This window comes from Oryzias latipes, chromosome 16 (genome assembly GCF_053564925.1).
Source record: "Oryzias latipes strain Hd-rR chromosome 16, Olatipes_Hd-rR_3.1".
In the NCBI taxonomy this organism is placed as follows: Eukaryota; Metazoa; Chordata; class Actinopteri; order Beloniformes; family Adrianichthyidae; genus Oryzias; species Oryzias latipes.
Window position 1 is genome coordinate 34635949 of NC_136252.1, and position 18189 is coordinate 34654137.

The 18189-nt window shown below is 39.3% G+C and overlaps 1 protein-coding gene and 2 long non-coding RNA genes across 6 annotated transcripts in view; 1 reads left to right on the forward strand and 2 right to left on the reverse strand.

The window, feature by feature from the left end:
• The window catches only part of dgkb (diacylglycerol kinase, beta), an 87603-nt gene that overhangs the window by 51649 nt on the left and 17765 nt on the right, over nucleotides 1-18189 (reverse strand). For all 4 annotated transcript variants that reach the window (XR_013648427.1, XM_078933645.1, XM_011485842.4 and 1 more), the window contains 7 exons: nucleotides 12586-12662; nucleotides 12418-12438; nucleotides 10440-10587; nucleotides 9672-9809; nucleotides 7641-7690; nucleotides 6873-6947; nucleotides 6676-6795 (listed from right to left, as the gene is read on the reverse strand). Coding sequence is in view for 3 of the 4 variants with exons in the window: in XM_078933645.1 (XP_078789771.1) it covers nucleotides 6676-6795; nucleotides 6873-6947; nucleotides 7641-7690; nucleotides 9672-9809; nucleotides 10440-10587; nucleotides 12418-12438; nucleotides 12586-12662 (629 nt within the window). In the remaining variant the exon portion in view is untranslated. The remainder of the gene's footprint in view (nucleotides 1-6675; nucleotides 6796-6872; nucleotides 6948-7640; nucleotides 7691-9671; nucleotides 9810-10439; nucleotides 10588-12417; nucleotides 12439-12585; nucleotides 12663-18189) is intronic.
• LOC144984622 (uncharacterized) lies at nucleotides 86-3095 on the forward strand. Its single transcript, XR_013648428.1, has 4 exons — nucleotides 86-348; nucleotides 896-1086; nucleotides 1216-1312; nucleotides 2810-3095. It is a non-coding gene; the product is annotated as an uncharacterized LOC144984622 (long non-coding RNA).
• On the reverse strand, nucleotides 3163-6668 carry LOC144984623 (uncharacterized). The gene is made up of 2 exons (XR_013648431.1): nucleotides 3925-6668; nucleotides 3163-3606 (listed from the first exon to the last, which is right to left on the reverse strand). It is a non-coding gene; the product is annotated as an uncharacterized LOC144984623 (long non-coding RNA).

The following is an 18189-nucleotide window of genomic DNA, read 5'->3' on the forward strand; positions in this document are numbered from 1 at the left end:
GACAAAATGATCCATAAAAAGCTGCAGCTGCCCCCCAAAACGATCAAAGTTGGTCAAATACTGACACCTAGAGGATAAAATATGAACTGTCATTTTGTTTTAATAATGAATAGACCTTTTTCGCAAAAACCGGAAGTACGTCATCAACGTGTAAACCTAGTTCCGGTTTGTGCTTCGCTTGCGGAGGAATGGCAGAGCCTAGAGTGTTTTCGAAGAGCCTGAGTTGTGTTCCGAAGTTCACCAGCACCGATGTGATGAGGAGTGTAAAGATGCATTCGTCCACTAAAGGAAACAAATTGGACAAGGGATATAAATTCGTCCACGAAGAGTTTATCCACCATTACCAAGGTAAGCTTCAGCTAGCTTTAGCCATAGCCGCATCACCGCTAACTCTTTGTTTACGTCAACTGTAAATCCTGGTGTTATTAATTTGTAATATAAGGCATCGCAGTGAATATGTTGTGTGTATGTTTAAGTGAAAAGGCATGAGATTAACATAACACCCAAAAATTTGGTGAAGCTGTAAATAAGAAATGTTAAGTTGCCCAAATGCGTCTTCATTCTTTTTGCTGCGGTTGCGGCACTTTCTTCACTTACTAGTATTATTTTTCTGAAAGTATGGTGAGCAGAAGTCCTCTTTTCCTGGACATGTCCTCTCTTTTGATACTTATATAATAAAATAACATTGAACATAGATGAAATGTAATTATATTTGCTTCATTTATGCAGCTCTGAACACCAATTACTCTCGATGAAATATCTCACAAACTCACTTCACTCCTGTTTTTTACAAACTCAAATCTGGTCACCCTACTGAAAGTTATAGTTTCATTTTACATTGATGTAGCAACATAAGTATGTCTTAATTTCAACCTATTTAATTTATTGTGTCTAGATATCACTGGATGCAGAATGTGCCAACCTGAAAGCTTTCTTCTGCAGTTGTGTGGCTGCTAAAGGATTTTGCAATCACATAGTTGCCATCCTGTTCCAGAGCGCACATTATTCACAGCTGGGTCTGCAGGCTGCTCCACCCCCCCGGCCTGCACGAGTGGCTTGCAAAGATGGCACAGACCAAGAGCACAGGTGGGTTTGTGATCATATTGTCATTATTTTTTAAGAACGGATGTGTATCCAGAACAACTCTAAATTATTATAAAAACACCCCAAGTAGTGACTACAGACTGTAATTGCTTTTTGCCTTTTACTTATAAGGGAATCCATCCTGAACCGGTTAGTGAGCTGATGGTGCAAAAGCCCAAAACAGTTGGCTAAGACGGTCTGAGGTCCACACTGTACAAGGCATTTACAGGTGATTCACTTTTTGTTGCTTTGTGAGCAAGTTAAGTTTGTTTTTTTTCTAATCTTATGACTAACCAAATTATGGTTACAGCAGATATAATGAATTAAATTGAAATGTAGTTATGCACTTATCAAATCAAATCAAACTTTATTTATAAAATAGCGCTTCTCATGCACTTTATTGCAGCTCGAAGCGCTTTAACACTAAAAACAGTAAACACACAACATTACAATAAAAACCCCAACCCACCCTTCACCCTTCCCACTCCCCTCCATTAAAGCACATGACCCATGGCTCCCACGTACAATGAAATATGACTATGTAACTGTAAAAGAATAAATAAATAAATAAATAAATAAACAAACAAACAAGCATGGCTTGGCTCTGTTGTGAGGAAACAGTATCTGGGAATCCTTTCATACCAGGAGCCAGCCCGGCCACCGGAACATCGCCACAGCGCCCACCCAGACCGGGACAACACCGGGGTCCCCCTCACACCCAAAAGCTGTAAAATTAGACCCCAGCCGCCCCAGCAAGGGCAACAACTGCAGCAACAACCGCTGACCAAGCCGGCAATCCCTGGAGGAAAAGATCCCCTCAAGAAACACTGGGGCTAAAATCATAAGATGCTAAAATTAAAAACATAAAAAAGAAGAAAAAAAAATACATAAAATTGAGAATAAGATGCATAAAATTAAAATAAATACATAAAATAGCATATATTAAAACTAATAGAATAAATTAGCAGTTAAAATCAACTAAAAGCTAAATTAAAAAGGTGAGTCTTGAGCCTCTTCTTACAAACCTCTACTGTCTCTGCGGCCCTGAGGTTCTCCGGCAGGCCGTTCCACAGGCCAGGACCATAATGGCAGAACGAAGCCTCACCATAAGTTTTGGTCCTCACCTTGGGAACAACTAAGAGGCCAGCACCGGAGGACCTCAGGGTCCGCGAGGGCTCATATTTTAAAAGAATATCATTTAAATAAGAAGGCCCAAGACCATAAAAACATTTATAAACCATTAAAAGAACTTTAAAATCAATCCTGAAACGCACAGGGAGCCAATGCAGCGATTTTAAAACCGGTGTAATGTGTTCCCGCCCTCTGGTCCTCGTCAGAACTCGTGCGGCTGAGTTCTGTAGAAGTTGTAAGTTTGAAAGAGACTTTTTGGGTAAACCAGAGAGAAGGGCATTACAATAATCTAAACGACTGAAAATAAAAGCATGCATTAGTACCTCTGTGCTGGCAAGAGAGAGGAACGGGCGACTCTGGCAATGTTTTTGAGATGATAAAATCCTGTCTTAACGACATTTTTAATGTGTGGGATAAAATTTAGCTCAGAGTCAAAAAGTACGCCCAGGTTTCTCACACATGGAGAAGGTTTAAAATTATGAAGATGTGGTAAAATCATCTCTCTCTTGTCTTCAGAACCGATGATTAAAACTTCAGTTTTGTCCTGGTTGACAGTTTATGTCTAACTTTTGTGTGTTGTGTTTCCCTTGTGTAGGACCACAGCCAGATCCATATCTGATGGCATCTGGAAGCAGATTATGCCAGGTGCAGCCCCAACCTCTCATGGCTGTGTTGGATGGGTTTCTGAGATGGAATGAAAGAGAACTTGGATATATATTGTGGCAAATGCATGAATGCATACCTTAAATTACACTTATCTTGTCTTTAACAATCAGTTCAGCCTTCTGTCTTACTGTTGATCTGTAATGTTATTTTTTATTGTAAATGTTTGATGTTATTTGCATACCAAAAAATTAAATGAGGCACAATTTTGACCAAAATTGTTTTATTAGTTCATCTAATTTTTTGTGTAGTCAGTCACATTTCAACAGAAAAATATTACGAATATAACATTTATATTTAATTAGATTTTAAGAATATGTGGAAACACTAAATTTTTCCATACTATTTGAACATTATACATTATTTACATACCAAACATTAATTCACTCTTCAAAACAAAAAAGTCCTTGATAATTTGCCAAAACACGGCGGTTAAGCCAGATCTGATTCACACCGCCCATCAGTGTGAGCGGCACGGGAGAGTCCCTGATGTGGAAGGACTTTATCCTACTGATCACTCTTTCCACCATAATTCTGAGGCGGGTGATGGCTTGGATTTGTTCATTTTCCTCCTTGCTGAATTGAGCTGAAAGCTTAAAAGGTGGAATGATGATCTTAGATCCAATGTCAGTAAGGAGGTCTTGAACGAGGAACTTTTGTCCGCCATGACATCGTCTCCTGGGTCCAGCAAAGGAACTTGGCTTCTAAGTCATGGATGTAATCCAAAGCCTCATCCAGAGCACATGTGAAGATAAAGAAATTAAAAATCAGTCTTAATATATTTATGCTACCTTTCAACACAACACAGTAATCATGTTTTGAAAAGTATGTTAAGTATTTAATTACAAATACATTTAATTTATTTTTGTTAAGGAAATTACAAAATGACAAAATGCTCAAAAGTGATTAAATACATGTAATTAAAATAGGTGAGAGCATGAACATCTTTTATTATAAATATTAATTTTTTCAGGTAGAAATGCATTTATCCAATAACGGTACACATAGTTGACTAACGTAAACCAAACACATTATGAACAACCTTACCTGTGTCACGTAGTCCTGATCCATCTTTACTGCCTTAGCTTAGCCACCGTATGCTAGTATCTTCACAGCATAGCTGCATAGACTGACGTTTGAGGTTCTGTCATATACTGACTCCCTTCTCAAAGGAGCAGTAAAGTTTTTCCAAGGGAAAATACTCCGGACGACACCACTCTTCAGGCGACGAACGACGCAGCCGCACCCCATCCGGAGCGAAGTTAGTAAGTGCCGGCAGCAGAGGGTGCTACCTGTGTTTACATTAAAACTATGCCCTTCATCTCTTCGCATCGCCTATATCCATTTGGGTTTCAGGTTTGGATCCACAGGAAAATAATGAAATGAAAAGTAAGGCTGTTTTTGGTAGGAAGACGAACAGCCTGGAACGCAACAGAGACTGCAACTCTTCGACTCTGCCATTCTTCATATCTGCTGCTACGCTAACAGGAAGTTGTTTTACACGTCATTGACGTATTTCCGGTCGAAAAATGCGGAAGTGTGAAAAAGGTCTATTGGGTTTTGTTTAAAACTACAGCAGATTTCCTAAATTATTTATTTGCACACAAAAAACAGTTTTTTAGCGGCAAAGAGAATCAAAAAACACTGTTCAGTAAAATGAAAAAGATCAATATGAATACATTTTTTGTGGTTTTTTTGAAAATGATGGAAAGTAATCATAAACTTTTATAATAAGCTGTAGATGTGAACTGAAGCTAAAAACAGTTTAGTGAATCTTTGGCGCATTAAATAAGAAGGATCTGCCTCACCTCACTCACAGGTACGGTGCGTCGTTACGTCACTCTACACCTTCACTATGAACCAGAAGCTAAACAGGCCACCTTTCTTTTCAGCCAATCAGAATCGTAGTTTTGCCTTTACATTCATGAATGTAAAGGCAGTTTGCAGGTCCGCCTCCACCTGGAACGGCCCGCCCTTTAACCTCCACTGCAGGTTATGGACTTAATTTATTCACATTTTTCTATAACAAACTAATCTTTACTCGTGTTACTAATGTCTCTCCTTATTGAAATGTGTCTGGACATTAAAAAAAAGGGTCAGATTCACAGATGTGTTTTTCTTCTCTGCTTTTTTTGTCCAAAATTTCAGACACTTCTCAGGTTATCGCTTAGGTTCAGCTGTTTCCATGGTAACCACAGAAACACAGGGTGCAACAGGCTGCTGCACTGCAGCTCTGGTTGGAGAAAAGGTCGTCCCCACGAGAACAGCTGCTCGTCCGCACTATCGCAGGAATCTGAAGGCCTGGACTGAGGGCTTTAGTGTTAATCGTGTTAGAATTAAACACCCCGTTTGGAGCAACGTGGCTGAAGGGAATTATGGGATCTTTTATTGAATACAGTCGTCTTCAGAGGATGTTCAGAGTCATAAGGAACCTGGAGACGAAGAAACCATCAGTTTAGTGGATCTTGAGCTCCTCTTTTTCTAGTCAAACCTGGAAGATCAAAAGAAACTTTAAATGATAAAAAAAAACACCTCAAATGGATCCATCTGGATTGATAGACTCAGGCTGTAAAAATCCAAACAGGCGAGTATTTGTTCCAGAAAAAAAAATAGAACACGTTTTATTTCTGAAATGACAGATGTTTATAAATATAGTAGAGTGTGGTAAATATAAAATCCAGATAATTTTATTCTTGCTCTAAAAACAATGTTAAAGTTATTTATATTATCTACACAAAGCAAATGCACCACTGTCACTGGAAATGAAGATATTTTCAAAGTAAAAGTATCAAGTTTTGCAGATGAAAAATAAGAATAAAGTTCAGGTTATTTAAATAAGTTATAAATTAAATAAATACATTCGTTTTACATTTAATAAAATTAAAATTTAATACACTATTGGAATAAAAAAACATAAATATAAAATAATAATATTATTAATAATATAATTATGAAAATCTTGTGATCAACGGTGTGACATCATGTGACCGTCTGCTAGCGTGGTGGAGAAGTCGTACCGGAACACGTCTGTAAAATGTTCATCTGAAGTTTGGGAGTTTTTTATTTTTTTATTTTTTCACTAAAGATGAAAAAAAGTCGGTTTGTAAAACATGTTTTCTGTTGGAAACTCAGAGGAAAGGACTGAGAGTCTGTTCTAGTTGTTCCCTTTCTACGTTGGTGTTGCTGCGTCTTCATTTATTGTCTTCTAGTCATGGATCTACTGTAGTCAGAAAATCTTTGAACATTTTCTGGATTTATCCTAAAAGGATTCAAAACAACAGAGACGTTTATGCAAATTAGGAAGTGATGAATAATATTCCCTTCTTTCTAAATCTTTGTGCTTTTATCTGTTATGTTTTGTTGATTTTGATCTCCTGTATAGCAAGAATAGTGGTTTGACGTGTGAAACGTTGATCTGGATTCAGGAATGGGATCAACACCTTAATAACGATCCTGCAACGTTTGAACGATTTCTTTTCATTGTTTTCACACGTTTAATGCAATAAAGTGAGAATAGTGAGAATTAACTTTTGTTTTTCTTCACTTTATTTGAGAAATCCTAAAACTTTGTTAGAAATGAACATAAAACGTAACATCTGAACATTTTCCTCCTTCCATTTTTTATTTTTATGAATGTCTTTCTTGTCGTTTCTTGCACTGCGGATCCTTTCCTTTCTGTAACGTTAATTTTTTTATCGTTTTTTCAGTGTTGTTGTTTTCTTTTCTCTAAACTCTTCTTTCATTTCTCATCTGGTCACCTGCAGGTTTGGGTTTGTGGTGCTTTCTGCTCGGACTCACCGTCTCCAGGCCCAGCAGGACGAGCAGCGGGATGGTGGTCAGCCCCCCCTGGATCCACTCCTCCAGCGACACCGTGCCGTCCTGGTCGTAGTCGATCTCCTGCATCATTTCCTGGAGGATCTACGAATAATTCAGAGGAGACTCTTCAGTCGGCGACACGTCTCACTTCTCCTCAGGGACTACGGCGTTGCTCTTACAGGTTTGAGTTCGGTCACGTCCCACTCCAGGTACTCTGCCACCCGCATCATCTGGGAGATGATGTGCTCCAGCTCCTGCCGCCAGAGCAGACAGCCATGAAACGCCTCAAACAGTCTTTAGCTTTCCCCCAGGCCCAGTCCACCCATCAGCAGCCAGCAATCGCTGGTTGTGAGGGTGAACGGAGGAACACAGAGGCATGATGGGAAACAGCTCGGAGGCTGAAGCAGTAATTACAATGGCTGCTTATATTGGGGGGGGGGGGGGGTTGCTGTTTTCTGTCAATGTCAGTAGAGAAGGAAATCCAGGTTTCTCCAGAACGTCTACGTTTCTGGTCTTCGTTCAGAAATCCTTTACTTGTGATTTTCTTTTTGCAGCAAAAATGCTTCACAATAATCCGCCCTTTTTTTTAATAAAAAACAAAATCCACTCAGAGGTCCACTCCAATCATCTTCTGATCTTTTTCAAAGTGTCCCCAGTGGTCTTTTCATCATGATTATGCTGGGGAGTTCATCAGACATTCACCTCTGAGTTGTGGGCGGGGCCAATGGCATGGAGTAACCCCGCCCCCCTTTCCTTTTAAAAAAAAAAATCTGCTCCTGACTCAGATATGCAATTTTTAGCTGGATTTTCTTTATATTTGTCAGAGAAATGCCAAAAAAAAAACCATTTTCATCAGATTGGGTCTTTGAGGACTTACAAAAGCCCCCCCCCCCCCCCACCCCACCCCACCCCATAAAACGTGCTGAAGTGGGAACAAAGATTGTTACCGAGCTGTCCAGAGAGCCGTTTCCGTCGGTGTCGTAGAGGCGAAACATGACTGCAGAGGAAAACAGAGCTTCTGTGAGCAAAAACAGAACCTAAAGCAGTTCAAACCTACCAGGGTTTGTAGGTTTTACACAAAACAAACCCAGTGTCTGATAAAAAATAATTTAACTGCTTAATTATATGATATAATTGATATGATAATTTTGCTTAACCCTCCTATTATCCTTGGGGTCAATTTGACCCCATTCAGTGTTTAGAACTCAAAAATATTTGCTTCCTATTTCATGACTTTTTCCTAATTTGATGAGGAGAACTGATTAAGTTATCATGATGATATTTTTGTTTACGATGTGCTGAACACATATTGCATGCATTGCTGTTCATCTGGGGTCAATTTGACCCCAGGCTGTTCTAGCAGTGTAAAGCATGTCTGTGTGTGTGTGACCTAACATCCCCACACCTGCAGGTGCAGACTTGATTCTTTTGAGTTGATACATAACGGGGGGGGGTGGGGGGTGGGAAAAGAACTATTCCCAGGTGCAACGCAAGGTGTGTGTCACGTGATGTTTGGTGTCGTGACTTTGACGTGCGTTAAGTGTGACGGATGTAACAGAGAGAATACGGTCACTTTTCAAAATAAAACTTTTTTTCGGAAAAAACAATAAAATGGAAATTATTTTTTCTTTCTGTGCGTCCCGGTGCCAAAATTTCCCGCGGCCCGGTGCCAAGTGTCCCGCGGCCCGGTACCGGTCCGCGGCCCGGTGGTTGGGGACCACTGGTCTAGATGACCCAACTCCCAACGTTAACGTGCCTAGGACAGAACAAGGGTTACAAAGACAAACTAGATGCAGGTTTCTCCCAGTGCTGTTAAACACTATTTGCCCCTCAAACTTACCTTCCTTTTTTCCAAATCCAGAATCCTAAAGAAGCTGCTGATAAAGTCCAACGGGTTTGAGGAAAAAAAACAGTCACGACATGTTTTAGTCTGGAAGTCATGGAGACCTCTCTGCAGCTTTGGGAATGAGACAAGAACGGTGACACACAGCAAGGACTGACCCACCAAAATGAGTCCAAGAACACCAGCAGGACTCCTGCAGGAGGTCCTCAAGAGAAGCAGAAAAAGACGGATGGAAGTGCGGGCCTCACTCTATGACCCAGCACAGCAAAAACACCCCAAAACCCGTCCAACAAAAACATCTGGATTTCTTCTCAAACTTTTGGAAAAAATATATTTTGGCTGATGAGACAGAAGCAAAACTCCAGTCTTCCAGTCAAAGTCTTGATAACTAATAATAATTTTCGGTTTCATGACCATTATCTTAGTAAAAAATAACAACCATCACACTGCAGAACAGGTTCCAAGGAGCAGAAACATCTTTACTCTAAGCTGGAGGAGGTTTGACATCTTTTCCTTAAATAGTTTTATTGCATGTAAAGCTGGTTAGTAATCAATTATAGCATTACTATTTGGTTTTTTAAATGTGAACCTTTATAGTTTGGCAAATAAGTAAGAAAGATAAAAGTACAGGATAGTTGATTATCTGAATAATGACCAGCAGGGGGAGCCACTGCCACAGCTGAACTCGTTCACACAGAGGCGACAAAAACAGCCGATCTGCTCTGCAAATCTCTGACCGACCGACAGCAGAGAAGCAGAACTTTAAACAGACTCCTGTTAAACCTGGAAGCAAATGTTTGTGAAACATTTTTGGGGGAAAAACAGACAAAGAAGAAACACAGAACCCAAAACCGATATGAGGACGGAGCTGCAACAAGACGACCACCCAAAACAACAACAGGTCTGCTGGACTTTAAACCACAGAGAAAAATATATGTTTCTTATCATTTTGATGTCAAATGCAATATTTAGAATATAAATATCGAGTTTACGTTTATTTGTGCAAATATAATTCAATTTAAATTGATCGGTAACCCCCCCTCCATCTGATTTTGTTTATTTACTTCAGGTTTGTAGGAAATAATATTTTCCAGCTCATTTGACAGCAATTCCTGATCAGGGCTAAAAGACTCACACTCCAGTTTGTCCTCAGGACGCCCCCCCTCCAACAGTGACAGGTAAAACACGATGTCCTTAAGCTGCACCGAGTCCACAGGCCTGGGGAGGGTCGGGGTCTTCAGAGGGGTGGAGTTGGCTTTGATCAGCTTCAGTCCTGCAGGGACAAACCAATTGAAAGGTCAGACGGCATTTGGGCGGCAGACTGCAGCCGCCATCGATCAGCTGGGGGGGGGGCACCTGGAGGCAAACGCCAGCAGAGCCTCACCTCATCGTTTTAAAGATCAAAGCTTGAAGAAGCAGAAACTGCATTTAACAAACACCTGAAAGCATCTGTCTCCTTCTCGTTTACTTCTGTTTGAAAGGATATTTGAGGGTGGGGGGTCTTCTTCAAAGCTGATTTAGATACATATACATATATTATATTATTATATAAATATTTGTGTATTTTCCAAGAACTGGAGTGAATATTAAAGCCAGGAATGAGTTTAGTGGCGCATGGGGTTTCAGTTCTAATGTGTTTTTTTTTTTAAGTCTCTTTGGTATTTTTCCCACAACAATGAGATATCGCCGTTAATGGTCCAAACAAACAATGTGTCTGCCAAGGCGGCTGGCAGGCGTCTTCCCTCAGCTTCAAATGGAAAGAGCTGAAGCTTCAGAAGCAGAAAAGAGTTTCAAACAACGTCTGACGTCTCTATAGCAACGGCGGCTGCAGAGGGCTCCTGTCCGTAACCATGAAACACGCCGGGGTCACAAACACAGGCGCCGTCTGACTCTCAACACTTACCAGAGACTCGAGGCTTGTCCAGAGATGAAGGACTGGGTTTGGGTCCCTTGTTGCTAAACGACAAGAAGAGGTGCTGGCAGAATTCCTCGGGGAGTTCACTCTCCAGGAAGGTTTGCATGAAGACCCTAAAGCCTTTGTAGTCGATCTCCTGAAACGTAGACGTGTCGTTTGTCTGTTAGAACGCCAGCAGTCGGCGGGATTCTGTCTAAACAAATTTAACCCTGCAGACGTTTTTCTGTAGGTCTGGTTCCCAATCGACTTTGTGTCGATCAGATTACTTCAGCATTTAAAAAACTTTTCCTCAGGCCAAACAGATTCTGTCTTAATTGTTATTCATTATGACAGTGAAAGAAGATAATTGAATGAATAGATTTGACAAGAATTTAACATGGTGTAACATAAAAGTGTCCAGTTATTTTCTAGAGTGACAATCAAACATTAATTGCATTAAAAACGTGGTACACCTCATCATTTAGCATGCACAGAAATTCTATGGAAGCGTTTCTGTAGCATAATTAAAAATAAAATTCAAAACCATAAATGCTTTTTCGTTATCAAAATGGAACTGCATCAAATGAGTCAAAACTAAAAATCAATCCTCCAAGATGGTTTTTCATTTTCTGCTTCAACACCTCATATTCTGTGACATAATTAAAACAAAAATAAAATAGGGGATTGCATTTTAGTTTTCACAACGCCCCGCCTCCCTCCTGAAAATGCTGACTGGAATTGAATTTTGCAAGAATTAATTTTTCATTTTCTTTTTGAGTCAAACGCAGCTTCATTTAGAAAATGAAAAAGCATTTCTGGAACTGACTTTTATTTTTAACTATGCAACAGAAACACTTCCATAAAATCCATCTCAGATTGCAATACAAATGAATAATGTTTGACAAAAAAAAAGTACTTTGAGGACTAAAGTTGACAAGTTCAAAGTGAAATGATGTCGAAATGTAATCTCCGAATAGGTAAAACTGCTTTATTTTTTCTACTGCAACACTTTCAGACACAGCAAAAAGAGAAAACGGAGGAATACAACTGCTTACAGTTGAAGAAAAATCAGCGTTGGGTTAATTTCCAACAACCTTCTGATTTTTGACAATTGTCAAATTCATTCATCTTCTACCGTTCTGTCCCTTTCGGGGTCACGGGGCTGCTGGAGCCTATCCCGGCCACTTATGGGCGAAGGCCGGGGACGTCCCGGACAGGTCGCCAGTCTGTCGCAGGGCCACAATCACACACCCATTGACTCTCACATTCACACCTAGGGACAATTTAGAGTTTCCAATTGACCTCTGAAGCATGTTTTTGGACGGTGGGAGGAAGCCGGAGACCCCGGAGAAAACCCACGCATGCACGGGGAGGACATGATGTTCTGTTGCAGGTCCCCCAGCCGGGACTTGAACCGGGGGCCACAATGGCAACAGCGCTAACCACTGCTCCACCGTGCAGCCATTGTCAATTTGGGATTCTTAAAAACATTTTTGATTAGTTTGAAAAGAAACTTTGGAAAAATGAGCAAACGTATGACTCTTGGATTTACCTTTCAGGTGTTTTTTTTCCCCTCAACTCAGAACACACATAGTTAAATGTGGCTATAAATGATTTCATGAGCTCGTCCGGGTTTTTCTGGAGGAGCTGCTGCTAATCTAATGTCTGTGTTTGTGGTTTTCAGATTTGATGGTTTTTCTGAACTCCTGACTGTCCTGAACCGAAACAGTACAAACGGACAGGAAGTAAATCTGCACTTTATTGCAGATGACACCAAATCAGAACTAACAGCTTGTGGAGGAAATCGCAGTAAACAGTCTGTCTTTGCTTTGTCACACGCCAACAACTTTACTAATAGCCCGAGTAAAATCCTCACGTGAACAGCTAGTTTTTTGTCACGTTATTCAATATTGTGCTTTGAAATATAATGTATTTGTGAATATTTTAGCCTCAATGTCAAACCAGCAAAGAAGAACAAAGCAGTCACCTGGTTGAGTATTTCTTGTTTCTGGAGCCGGGAGCATGAAAAGAGGAAGAAAACACGGTGAGCATCACTTCTGCTGGAGGAGAGCTCTCTGTTCTGGCTTTGTTTGGAACACAAGCGTTCATGCATGGGAGGGTAAGCTTCTTTTTTTGTTGTTAGCTCAGAACGCACCTCCTCTGGGTTGTATTTGGCCAGAATTCCATCTCCATGAAACTCCTGCAGCACATCCTTCAGCTTTTTGGTTGAATCTGAAGAAACAGTGAGAGATGATTCATTTTCACCTAAAGAGACAGGTCTACATGCAACGTGGCTATTATTTCTGCTCAAATGATGGAAAATCTAGTTATGTGTTAAGTTCTACAGTGAAATCCGGACAAAGCTCATGTTACTCTTTTACTTTAAACATTGTTAATCCTATTAAAGTATAAACTAAAGTGTTTAGTCATTTCTTTAAGGATCCTCTTTAATAATCTCCATGAACATTACGGTCGTTCGTCTTATCTTTTCTTAAATTTGTGTAAAAAGTAAAATGTCTTAGGTCTGATGGAGAAAAAGATAGAAACCAGAAAAAAAAATGTTGGTTCTGGAAAACAAGCAGGGCTGCCAAATTCAGATTTTTGACTGAATTTAACTTGAAACAAACACAAAAAACTTGTTTTCTTGTAAACAGTTTTCTTAGGCAAACAAAGCCAGAGCTCAGATTTGGTATGTATAGTCTAATTGATCAAATGTAATTGATAAGACTTTGAAAATTAGGAAAAATACATTGGTTTTCATATGATAGGAAAATAATCTGAAAACAAATGAATTTGTGAATCAATTTGGGGTAAAACTGAATGAATGAATTTGTTTTTAAACCCAGCCTTTCAATAAAAGTTCAATGAATGTTTTTCTTTAACTAAGACACACAAACTTTGGGTTTAAAGTTATAATAAAAGAGAAGCAACTGTTGAACTAATTCATACTGGATTAAATCATCTTCTTTTGAGAATCCAAATCTGAACACATTTAATTACACATTTAATTAGCTGAACCAATTAAAGTTCATTCAGATCCATTCATCTGATTCTCAGCGGAGGTTTATGATAATCAGGTTTATTCATTTCTCCGGTCAAACCTGGACTGAGAGGTAAGGAGAGGCAAACACTGACATTGTCTGAAAAAATGATACTACTAAGGAATAAAAAGACCTTTGGATCCATTTATGAGCCATAGCTGTCATTTATTTATGTTTTTTGCAATGAAAACATGTTTGTCTCTGTGTTCCACCAGCTTCACGCTTTCCCGTCACTGAAGTCCCAATTCCAGGCAGATTTTGATCACAGCAGACTTTCTGTGCATCATCAAAAGCACTCCTCCTCCTCCTCCTCCTCCTCCTCCTCCTCCTCCTCCTCCTCTTCCTCCTGCTCTAATGGATCTGAATCTTTGATTTTCTCTGAATCCGTTTTTCAAATAACAGCCAGACAGTGGAGAGTGTGTCACCGCTGCTAATCATCTTTATTAGCGGTCTATTTCTACACACAGGAGCACCATTATGGATCTGCTGGTTCCTTTTCTCAGGCAGAACCAAACACCTGTTATCTCTGAAATGAGCAATCCAGGCTGGTTAAGGAAGGAAAATCCTAATGAATAGAAATAATATTATTATCAGTGAAGGCAGAACGGGGCCAAACATGGTCTGGATTCTACCCACATTCAGTCGCTGTTGTCTCTGATCAATCACCATTAGGTTTGACAGGTAATTGATCTGTGATAAAAGGATGTAATAAAGATGCAGCTGTTGTGAGAATTTCCTATGATGTTTGTGAAAATCAGCCAAAGTTTTCCTAGTTCTGCCTTAAAAAAAAGGCCAGATTTGCTTTTAAGGTTGAAAGGTTTCACCTAAAAAAAATGAACAATTCCTGAATTTGTAAAAGCAGATCAGATAGTTAAGAAAATATAGGAGAACTTTTTTAAGAGTTGGTTTCCTACCAAGCTAAAGTGATTGACAAAGGTAAACTGATGAGAAGAGGGGTTTCCAGGTGCTCAAAACTCAGAAGACATCCGGAGAAAACTGTGAGATGAAGGTTCGGGTCATGTCTGTTGGAGAGTCAAAGGTGGCTTTGTGATCACTTTGCAGATTTATGTCTCCACTGTCCACCACCAATAGGTGAAGGGCAGTGGAGACACTAGTGAGGATTTGGAGGGTTCTTGTTTGGAACCTCTTGAACAGAAACAGAAAAACCGGAGAACATTTGGAGACTAAACTGAGACCAAACCCAGACTATTTTGGGACTAAACCAAGAGTAATCCAAGACTAAACCGAGACAAAACCAGGCTATTTTGGGACTAAACGAAGACTAATCCAAGAATAAACCGAGAAGAAACCCAGACTATTTTGGGACTAAACGAAGACTAATCCAAGAATAAACCGAGAAGAAACCCAGACTATTTTGGAACTAAACGAAGAATAATCCAAGAATAAACCGAGAAGAAACCCAGACTATTTTGGGACTAAACGAAGACTAATCCAAGAATAAACTGAGAAGAAACCCAGACTATTTTGAGACTAAACGAAGACTAATCCAAGAATAAACCGAGAAGAAACCCAGACTATTTTGGGACTAAACGAAGAATAATCCAAGAATAAACCGAGACAAAACCAGGCTATTTTGGGACTAAACGAAGACTAATCCAAGAATAAACCGAGAAGAAACCCAGACTATTTTGGGACTAAACGAAGACTAATCCAAGAATAAACCGAGAAGAAACCCAGACTATTTTGGGACTAAACGAAGAATAATCCAAGAATAAACCGAGACAAAACCAGGCTATTTTGGGACTAAACGAAGACTAATCCAAGAATAAACCGAGAAGAAACCCAGACTATTTTGGGACTAAACGAAGACTAATCCAAGAATAAACCGAGAAGAAACCCAGACTATTTTGAGACTAAACGAAGAATAATCCAAGAATAAACCGAGAAGAAACCCAGACTATTTTGAGACTAAACGAAGACTAATCCAAGAATAAACCGAGAAGAAACCCAGACTATTTTGGGACTAAACGAAGAATAATCCAAGAATAAACCGAGAAGAAAACCAGACTATTTTGAGACTAAACGAAGACTAATCCAAGTATTGGTTTACAAATGTTTTTATGGTCTCGGGCCTTCATATTTATCTGACATGATTTTAAAGTATGAGCCCTCGCGGACCCTGAGGTCCTCTGATACAGGCCTTTTGGTTATCCCAAAAGTTAGAACAAAAACGTACGGCGAGGCCTCATTCAGTTTTTACGGACCTCGCCTGTGGAACAGCCTCCCAGAGAGCCTCAGGGCCGCAGAGACTGTTCATGTTTTTAAAGGAAGGCTTAAGACCTACCTTTTTAATTTAGCTTTTAGTTGAATTTTAGGATTTTTAATTGTTTTATTTATTTATTTATTTTCATTTGTTTATTTTTATTTTTTATTATTATTTTTTTTTAATTTATTATTATTATTATTTTTAAATATTTTAATTATTAATTTATTTTTCTTTTAACTAGTTTTATATGTGTATGTAAATACATTTATTTATTTATTCTATTAATTTTTAAGTCGCTCTTACTATTTCATATGCCTATTAAGGTTTATGTAATTATTTGTTTTTTGTCTATGTTTTATATACATTTTAATTTTATTCCTTTTACATTTTATTACACTCCAGTGTTTTCCTCTGAGGGATCCTCCACATCGGTGACTGACCCTTCTCAGTGAGCGGGGTCGCTGCAGTGGGATCTCCTGGGTCTGACTCTTTTGATCGGATCTGGGGGGTTCTGTGGTGGTGTACTCCGTGAACTTGGGTTGGGGGGTCGCTGGTGTGGACATGTCCCCAAACTATCGTTTTCCCACCTCAGGACAAAGCCAGGTCTCTACATTCTATCATTCTATCACTCTTCTATTTATTTATTTATTTATTTATTTATTGATGTGTGTGTGTGTTTTTGCGGGGGGGGGGGAGGGGGTTGTCGCACGGTTTGTCTTGTCATCTTGTTTTAAAATTTTATTGTATTTTATGCACAGCACTTTGAGTGACATCTGTTGTCGAAAAAGTGCTATATAAATAAAGGTTGATTTGATTTGATTTGAAGAATAAACCGAGAAGAAACCCAGACTATTTTGAGACTAAACCAAGACTAATCCAAGACTAAACTGAGACAAAACCCACACTATTTTGAGACTAAACCAAGGTTAATCCAAGATTAAACTGAGATAAACCCCACACTATTTTGAGACTAAACGAAGACTAATCCAAGAATAAACTGAGAAGAAACCCAGACTATTTTGAGACTAAACCAAGACTAATCCAAGAATAAACTGAGAAGAAACCCAGACTATTTTGAGACTAAACCAAGACTAATCCAAGACTAAACTGAGACAAAACCCACACTATTTTGAGACTAAACCAAGGTTAATCCAAGATTAAACCGAGAAGAAACCCAGACTATTTTGAGACTAAACGAAGACTAATCCAAGAAAAAACCGAGAAGAAACCCAGACTATTTTGAGACTAAACTAAGACTAATCCAAGACTAAACTGAGACAAAACCCACACTATTTTGAGACTAAACCAAGATTAATCTAAGACTAAATTTAGACAAACTCCACACTATTTTGAGACTAAACCAAGACTAATCCATGACTAAACTGAAACAAAACCCAGACTATTTTGAGACTAAACCAAGATTAATCAAAGACTAAACTGAGACAAAACCCAGACTATTTTGAGACTAAACCAAGACTAAAACTGAAACTAAACAGACTGATTTGAGATAAAAACTAGAATCTGATTTAAAAGAGTGGTTGATCATTAGTGCATGGAGAGAATCAGACACAGCATGTGGTGAAACCAAAAATGTTTAGAAATAGTAGTAGTAACCTTTTTATTGTGTGCAAATGTGTGCAATGCCAAATTATAATGATGTTATACAGAAAGGTTAGGATAACTATGTTTTTTTTAAGTGTCCAAACAGTCAAAGTCAAAGTTAAAAAATATGCAGGAGACGTATAAGACCCATGAAGGTTAACTGGACGGTGGAAGACAGCTGGAGAAAACCCACACATGTATGAAGAGAACATGTAACACGCTGTGGTGTGATTCTGGATCTTCCACTACACCACCGTGCAGTCCCTGATTTCAGAATTTGTAGTTAATTTCTCAGGCGTAACAATCAACTTGGATAGAGAGGTTTTGTAACTAAGCATCTGTTCCCTCTGCCTCCCTTTGCTTGTTGCCAGATTTTGTTGTTATCATACAGTTTGTGGTCATTTTTGTGTTCTTAAGTGCTCCCCATCACCACATTTCTTTGCCAAATGATCCTCTTTACCTTTAAAGATAAAGGACGCCTCTGCTCCCCACAGACATATCAGAGGAGCTGTAAAAGCGCGGTTAGATGTTCTCCTGCAAAAGCTATTAAAACGTTATGAATGTTTCTGTTAATGAGAAAGAGGAGAGCGATGCAGTGAGTCCATGCCAGCCGAGGTGATTAGGTGTTCCTTGTTACAGCTCAGGGAGCAGCAGCTTTAATGACCCGCGGCGGCAGAAATGATACCAAAAAGTGTCTGCAGAGTGCCTTCATGTGCAAGACATCACATGCAGAAGGCAAATAGAGGAGGGGGGCTCCGTAAAAGAAAAAGTAAAGCTCAATGTTAGGAAAGATTTAGAGCAATTAGAGAGAAAAAAGAAAAAGAAAAGGCTTGTCCAAGAGAAACATGGCTCCACGAGATCCAAGGCATTAATTATTGAGAATTATAGT